Source organism: Rhea pennata, chromosome 25, assembly GCF_028389875.1.
Source record: "Rhea pennata isolate bPtePen1 chromosome 25, bPtePen1.pri, whole genome shotgun sequence".
Taxonomy (NCBI): Eukaryota; Metazoa; Chordata; class Aves; order Rheiformes; family Rheidae; genus Rhea; species Rhea pennata.
In genome coordinates, this window is record NC_084687.1 from 2947106 (window position 1) to 2955519 (window position 8414).

General features: G+C 53.8%; 1 protein-coding gene across 1 annotated transcript; it reads right to left on the reverse strand.

The window, feature by feature from the left end:
• Nucleotides 1-6556: 6556 nt before the first annotated feature.
• Nucleotides 6557-8065, reverse strand: LOC134151011 (potassium voltage-gated channel subfamily A member 2). The gene has a single exon (XM_062595280.1). It carries the CDS (start codon nucleotides 8054-8056, stop codon nucleotides 6557-6559), a length of 1500 nt encoding a protein of 499 aa, XP_062451264.1. The 5' UTR covers nucleotides 8057-8065.
• Between the last annotated feature and the right edge of the window lie 349 nt (nucleotides 8066-8414).

The following is an 8414-nucleotide window of genomic DNA, read 5'->3' on the forward strand; positions in this document are numbered from 1 at the left end:
CACAAGTCCCATCTCAGTGTAGCAGAGTCGGGTTTTTTTTAATTATTTCAAAACAAGCTGTGCCCAGGGTAGGACATTTTCAAGGGAGACATGGTTGTGGCCATTGCAAGAGAAGATTTTTTTTTCAATATATGGAGGAGAAAAACAGCAAATCTCAGTCTCCCTAAAGCTCAGGTCCAGCCTTCACTCCCGGCTCATTGCAAGCTCTCTCCAGCCTGATTGAGACTATCCCTGTGGGACAAGATAGGAGGAAAAAGGCTATCCCCAAACCCAGCTGAGGAGTGTGTGGTGAAGATGCACAATTAATGCACGCTGGCACCTTAGCCTTACTTTTCGCTCCACACCCCGCAACCATGGTGGGATCCAAGTTTGCTGCCTGCCACTCCGTAGACAACGTCTCAGCTCTGGCAGCTCCCCACCATCAGATGGCTTCAGCGCTGCTCTGGCTGGGGAACCTCGGTGGCTCGCAGGTCCACGTGGAAGAGGAGGCACAGGCTGAAGTTCAGCTCGGCACTATTCATCTGCGCGCGTTAGGTGAAATTGTTGGAAAGCACATTTTTGGCAATCAGCAACGCGCTGGCACCGGGAAACTCGTGGTGCGATGTTAGGCGGCACCATGGCAACCTGGGGATTAATTGCCTGCTTGGACCCAGCCTGCGAACTCAGCCGAGCCAGCGGCAAGCTCAAGCCAGCCCCAAGCCGTTCAGGGCACAGGAGGGCCCGGCGCTGGCGTATTTGAGACAAAACACTTGCATTTCAGGTCTCATCTTGGTCTCCTTTTGCCGGAGATCGGCTAAAGCCCCGAAAAACACGTGCTGACTGCCTTCTTCCCTCCCCTCTGCTCCCCCCAAGCAGGGAGAGGAGAAGGCAACGCGGCGGGGGGAAACGCTGCCACCTTTGCTCCCTGGGGATGGAGCAGGGAAACGGTTTCTTTGCAAGACGAGCCAAAGCCTTCCCCCGGGGAAACCCATCCCGGCTTCCCGCAGCCCACGAGAAAACCCGATCTCAGCCTCGACACCCAATTAGGAGGTGTCCCTTGAGGTGCGCAAGCGTGGTGTGCACCCCACGGAGAACCCAACCCGCCTGCCAAAAACGTATCCGCTTGTCTTCCTCTTCCCCACCCGCCACAGACCGGATAGCAGAATAACTCCTCAATAATATACATATTTATTTTCTCTTAATTAGTGCCGATATTTACAAAAATTGTGATACTCTGTGAAGAATAAATTATATACACTCATGATAAACCAGACAGCAAATGCTCATTTGGAATATGTATGTACACAGACCTGTATACCTATATACAATGTTCAGCCTTATTGACTTGGGTGTCTCCGGCCCGCACGAGCCCCACGACCCCGAGGACACCCACGAGTCGCCAATAAGAGCAGTAACGTCTATACACACTGTGCAATTCAGATACAGCTGGTGTCTAAATTTGTGCCTAGCAAACACATGGTTAAATGACTTGAAATTCCCCCGAGTCCTCCTTTAACAGTGTATAGGCCTCTCTCCGTTACTGGTCCCATTTCTCCCGTAACCATGGAAACAAAAGGTTCAGTTCCAGCATCGGTATTACGAGTCCTTCTTGGATTTCCTCTTCCTATTGATACGCTCAAATTAGGCAACACGCACGGATTTGAGCCAAGGCCCCTGTTTTCCCTTGAGCTCCCAGCAATGATTAGTGCATGACACTGGAGGACAACAGCGCAGGCTCAAGCAACGAAGGAGCAAGTGCAAACGAATAATTACAGTTTCATACGCGACGGTAAAATTTGAAAACCCCATTGAATCCCCCTCCCCCCCCCCAAAAAAAAAAAAATCCCCAGCCCCAAACCCAGAACAGCCATACAAGTCTGAAAAGGGTACGTGGTTCCCGCGCGGCTGTAGCCACCCGCGTGGACCTTGGCACGAGACCGTTGGCACGCGACCGTTGGCAGGCGACACTCTGCAGCTCCTTGAGGCCAAAATGTTGCTGGAAGAGAAACACAGCTATGGAATTCGACTGTCGCCGTGGACAGTCAGGCTGGGGGGTCACGTCAGCCTGTGCACAGACGCCCTCGTCCCCCTTCGAGGGAGGTGAGCAGCAGCCAGCCCCGACGGGACAGAGAGGTATGTCGGACCTGGAGGAGGCCCAGTGCTGGAGGAAGGACCTGCAGCCTTTTCTGGGTGGAAAACCGAACGGCTCGGGGTTGGGAACCAAAGACTTACTGCCAGGACCTCTGTGAACGTAGACCCAAGGTGGCCACAGCCATCCTGCCCCACGCCGGAGGGGGCACGTGGAGAGGCACAGTGGGGTGACGGGATCCTTCTCCCCATTGCCCCAGGATCAGAAAAACAGGATGGCTTGAGGGAACTGAAACCTTTACCCAAAAAAAGTATCCCACCCCGCATCGTGGTTGCACTGCAAACAAATCCCGTAGATTTCAGTTTGGCTCTGCCTGCAGGGTCACGGAAACGTGAGCAACGGGCCCAAAATGGGAACCGGGATCCAGGTCCAGGTGTTGCAAAGCTGCTTGTTTGGGGACGGACATGAGCTGGGCACTGACCTGGGCCCCACCTCTACAACAAAATCTGGGTCCCTCTCTTTGCTTGGGCCCGTCTCGAGACGTATTGCAAGCTCCGGAGAGACGAGGAGCCTTCAGCAGCAATTTCAACGGCTGACCCAGGAATTATCTGATAACAAAGCCAGGGCCCTTCCCAAAATACCTCCTCCTCCTCTGTCTTTTTCTCTCCTTCTGTGTATTTATGCACAAATATGCCCATATTTATACACCCACGTGCTACACGCTCATAACATCAATCTCAGGATCCTTTTCTTGGGAGAGCAGTGTTCAGATTTGATGGACTCCACCACAAAATGTCACTGTGGAGATCAGTTTTCCCACTAAAATGCATCTCCGCACACTGATAATTTTTTTCCTAATTGCTTGGCGGTGCCCAGTCAATATATGAACCTCACCTGAGTGCCCTTAGCAGCAATTTTGGAAGCTATTAGTGGGCTGATGGGTTGCCTGCAGGCTTGACCATGTGGTTGTATGTCAGAAAGGGACCCATGCCATAATCGTGGCCATGGCACAAAGGATAAAACTCTTAAAATATGGGTGCTGTCTCCTCTAGATACCTACCCATGGTATCTGGGAGGACCAGAAAGTTTTATTTTTCTGTACCATCCATGGAGAGAGATGGGTATCTCCAAAGGAGGAGAAAAGAGGATCACAACATCTAGGTTAGGTGGCCTTATGCTTTATGAGCCTAACGTGGATGGGATCTCGCTCCCCTGCCAGCCACCCCTTATTTTGGCCAGTCTGAGCCACTACATTCAATGTGAGCAACTTTGCACCTCGTTTTTGCCTCCTTGCAAAGTCAAGGGGAGTTTTGGATGTGCAGTATCGCCGCAGAAGCAGGCCCAAAGCCTCTCAAACCAAATTCCTCAAGAAAGAAAAAAAAGAGAGAGAGAGAGAGAGAACATCACAGTCTCCTCCTGAAAACTGGTTCAAGATCACATCAGTGAGTCAGAAACAAAGCTAGAAATAGCACTTGAGCTCCGACCTGCAGGCACAAATCCCATTAAAAGCTATAGGGGAATCATTTCTCCACGCGGGGGAGAGATCTAGACCCTCCTGCTTTCTGCGACTTGACAGCTCCTTTCTGACCGTGGCCCCCCGTGACACTCACGCATCAGGCCCGGCTCTTCAGCGGGGGACACCGGTCCTGGCTGGCACCAGCAGCTCAGCGCGGGGGTCTGGGTCCGTCTGAGCTGAACCACGCAACCGCGCTCCCCTCCTGCCCGCCCTTGGGAAGTCCTTGGGGCCACGGGAGCCTCTGTCCCCCTGCAAAACCGCGCAACACAAAATCTTCCACCTTCCTGAAGAACAGCCGCTCTCCCCTTCCCGAGAGGCTCTCGGGATTTTGGGAAAGGAGCAGGCTCCGGATACGGCACGGCCACGGTCAGATCTTCCAGGGTTGGAGACGCCGAGAGGCAAACCGTGCGAAGCCCCTGGCGCTTTGCAAAGTCGCGCGCGGCAGCGCCGGCATCCCCCGGAAAAGCCCGCAGCAACCCGGCCTCGGCCCCAGGCGCGTGCCCCGCACGGGCCGGCAGCGTGCCGTCGGCCCTGCCGAGCCGGGAGGCGCCCGCAACGCGGCCGCGCTCGCCTCGCCGCGCGGCCCGGCCCCGGGACGGGTGGATGGAGGCTGGCTGGCCTCCCCGGGAACCGTGCCCGAGCAGCTGCTTTGCGCCAGCCCTCTACCGCTCTCCAGGATGAGCTCGGAAATAGAGATTTATTGCTTGCGATTGCATTGCTTCCTCTTTTTTTTTTTTTTTTTTTCTTTTTTTTCCCCCCTTTTCCGTAGTACTTTAAGGTGTTAAAAGTGATTTGGGCTTCGGGAACACCCAGTTTAGAGTTGCATCAGCAAAGAGGGAGAAAAAGATTCCTAACACAACGCAACGTAACTCGAGACACCTTGGAGGCCCCATGCTGCGCGGTGCTGAGCACCGCTCAGGCCCGGCGGGATGCACCAGCGCTGATGGTGCTCCGCAGCGCGCAGAAGCCGGGACTCTTGTGCACTAACCATGGACACTTAGGAATAATTATAGCCAGGCCTGAATCAATCAATCGCTAAAAATCAGGAGCGATTCCGCTCGGATGAGCGGAGCCGCAGCAGCGCGGGAGACGAATCAGGCCCAGAGCAGCATTTTGAACCATTGCTGTAGAATACGCTAGCACCGTTGTTTTAGTGTGATCATTATTTTTGCCTTGCGGGGCCGGGAGGGGGGGACGGGGCTCGCTTTCACGCTCGGCGACGGGCCGCTCCGTTCGCGCCCGCGGGGCCGCCCGCACCCGACCCCGGCCGGAGCGCGCGGTTTCTGCGGGTCGCTAAACCGCGTCCTCCGCCGGGGATGCTCTGCCGGCCCCTCCGAGGAGGTTTGCCTCCCTTTCCGCCGGCCCGGGCAGCGAACGGGGCGCCTCTTCCAGGGCTCGTCCCCCAACGCGGGAAAACGCAAGGAAATCGGGAGCGGCACGGGGAAAGCAAACGGGATCCAGCCCCCCCACCGCGAGCGCGGCTCCCGGCAAGTCCCGACGGCGCCGGGACCCGGGCAGGAGCAGGGGCGACCCTGCGAATCGCCCCGCTCCCCGCGGAGCCCGCAGCGCCGAGGCACCGGCGTTTGCTGAGGATTTGGCCCGTAGCCGCTCTCTAAATATCTACGCACACACGCGCGCGCGGTAATCGTGCGGGAAACCGGCTCAAAACGGCTCAAAACGGCTCAAAACGGCTGAAAACGGCTGCTCTCCCCAACCCCCCCACCCTCCCGGCCTCCGCTGCCTCTCCGCTCGGCGGTACCTCCTGACACCCAGATTAATGGCTAATTACTCGCCCCATGATGAGCCCAGGTGTTTCACTTTCAGCTCACCTTCCTTCCACTCGCGGCGCGCGGCTCCGGCCGCGCAGCCTTTGCCTTGCTCGCTGGCAAACCGCAGTGCCTTCCCCGAGCCGCCGGGTGGGATTTCTTTCTTTTTTTTTTTTTTTTTTTAATAGAGATTTCTTTTTTCTTTTTTTTTTTGGACTCCTGTGAATCTCCGTCAAGCCGCTGGAGAATCTATAAACACTATAAACATGAATCCTGTATAGTCTACTAAGAAAATATATATTTGTGTGTGTATTAAATATTCAGATTCATGCAACAAATACCCATGCAGCTGTACTGTATTACTGGTTAAATTTCACTGCAGTATAAATATATTATAGGCCACAGCATAGTTGCTCCAGTTTTATATAGAGATATATATATTTTTATATATATATATATATATGTATGTATATAAAAGATGCTTTTTTTTTTCCAACTCATTTTCAATGTGTCAGTGGAGGTGTCTTTGGTGATCCTGGAAACAGTGGTGATGGAAGTGTCATCTAAATAAGGAAAGAAAATCCAAGCTCTTGATTTCTTTACTTGGCCCTCCCGACGGCCAGCATCGAAAATTTAAGACTTAATAAATAATGTTCTGCCATACTAATTATCCCTCCCCGGGGCCTCACGCTGGCGTACTGCAGCGGAGGAAAAACTATTGCAGCATGCAGCATTTTCCGTTACGAAACGCGAGCCCGGGCGCCGGGGGGTCTCCCCGAGGCGGAAAGCTGAGCCGGCAAGTCGTTCGGCCGCCCGGAAGCTCCTGCCCCTTCCCCAAGCCCTGCCTGAACCCTTCCCGAAGCGTTCCCGAGGCCGGGGAGCTGCCTGCCTGCCCTCCCCGCAGGGAGACGGGAAAGGAGGGAGGGGGGGGGCAGGATGCTGGGCGCCCCAGCATGCCTTAACCGCTCCGCGCCTTTGGAAAAACCGCGGGCCGGCGACGGGGAGCGGAGAAACAAAACGCTTGGTGCGCGACGGCTTACTCAGCGTGGAAACCAAAGGTTGCAAAGTCACTCACACGGCTATTGCTTCCCATGCAGAACCAAATATACACCGTAAGGAAATACTGTGTTGACTACGACGCAGAGCAGCACTCGATATCTGCAATTGCTCCACTTCAGCTTTAAATACGGGACTGGGCGTTAGCAACTAGACATCGGTTAGCATTTTGGTGATATTAACATAGTTTGTGTTAGCTAGGGTGCAGTTGGCTGTCTTGAGGTTCTCCTCCCGAAAATCCTCATTGCTGTTGTTTACACCTTCCTGAATCTCCATATAATCGGACTTGCTAATGGTAGAGGCACTTCTGCTTTTCTTTAGGTCAGGGGAAGAAGGGATCTTTGGGCAGCTGGTTACTTGCAAATACTGAGCCTGCTCCTCTCCCTCCGTCTCCCGGTGGTAGAAGTAATTGAAGTTGGACACTATGACGGGCACCGGTAAGGCAATCGTTAACACGCCAGCGATGGCACACAAGGATCCCACGATTTTCCCACCGATGGTCGTGGGGACCATGTCGCCATAGCCAACGGTCGTCATGGAAACCACGGCCCACCAGAAGGCGTCGGGGATGCTGGGGAACTGGGACTCGCTCTCGTCTGCCTCTGCAAAGTAGACGGCGCTGGAGAAGAGGATGACGCCGATAAAGAGGAAAAATATCAAGAGGCCCAGCTCCCGCATGCTGGCCTTGAGAGTCTGCCCCAGGATCTGCAGCCCCTTGGAGTGCCGCGAGAGCTTGAAGATCCTGAAAACCCGCACCAGGCGGATGACTCGGAGGATGGCCAGCGACATGGCTTGCTGGCCTTGCTGACCATCCTCTGGCTTCTCAGCCAACTCCGTCCCTAAGGTGATGAAATAGGGAATGATGGCTACAATGTCGATAATGTTCATGATGTTGGTAAAAAACCCAGCCTTGCTGGGACAGGCAAAAAACCTCACCAAGAACTCGAAGGAGAACCAAATGATGCAAAGTGTCTCCACGATGAAGAAGGGGTCTGTGAAAGAGGTGGACTGCTGGTACCCCATGCTGCTGTTGGAGTAGGGCGGATGGCTCAGCCCGCTGCCGTGCATGTCTTCGTTCTCATCCCGAAAAATGGGCAACGTTTCCAGGCAGAAGCTCACGATGGAGATTAAAATCACCATGACGGAGACGATAGCTATAATCCTGGCAGGGCCTGAGCTTTCAGGATACTCAAAGAGCAACCACACTTGTCTCTGAAACTCATTCTCAGGCAACGGTCTTTCCTCTTCTTTAATGTAGCCTTCATCCTCCCGGAACATCTCCATCGCTTCTTCCCCTAGTTCGTAAAACCGAATCTCTTCCGAGAAGATGTCTAAGGGCACGTTAACAGGCCTCCTCAACCTCCCACCAGACTGGTAGTAGTACAAAATAGCATCAAAGCTGGGTCTGTTCCGGTCAAAGAAATACTCGTTCCGGAGAGGGTCAAAATATCTCATTCTCTTTTTAGGATCCCCTAGCAAGGTCTCTGGAAACTGGGCTAGCGTCTTGAGCTGCGTCTCAAAGCGCAGACCCGAAATGTTAATGACCACCCTCTCGCAGCATTCATGGTCGGTCTCGGGGTTATACGTGTCCTGCGGGTGACCGGGAAGAGCTGCAGCTTCATCTGCAGGATCTCCGGTAGCAACTGTCATATTTAGGTTTAAAAGAAATCCTTAGGCTAAACTCTTCCGAGTGCCCGGCGGTGGGATCGGACTCAGGGCAAGGCTACTATCCTGCAGAAGGACAGGTACGTAGGTGTGGAAGTGTCTCATGAAAAGGCGAAGGGATGATAAAACAGAGAAAATAAAAAAGGAAAGAAAATTGCCCCTGCTGAGAGAGAGAGAGATGAAATAAAGTTGGGGAGGGGGAGGAGAACAGCTCCCTTTGCTAGCATGTCTACCACCTTCCTTGAGCCAGAGTTCAAAAACTCCCATCTAAACCCCCTGGGTGCAAGGGAAGGCACTCGAGGAAGCCTCCAGCTCTCCAAAACCGATGCCAAAAAACTGGCGT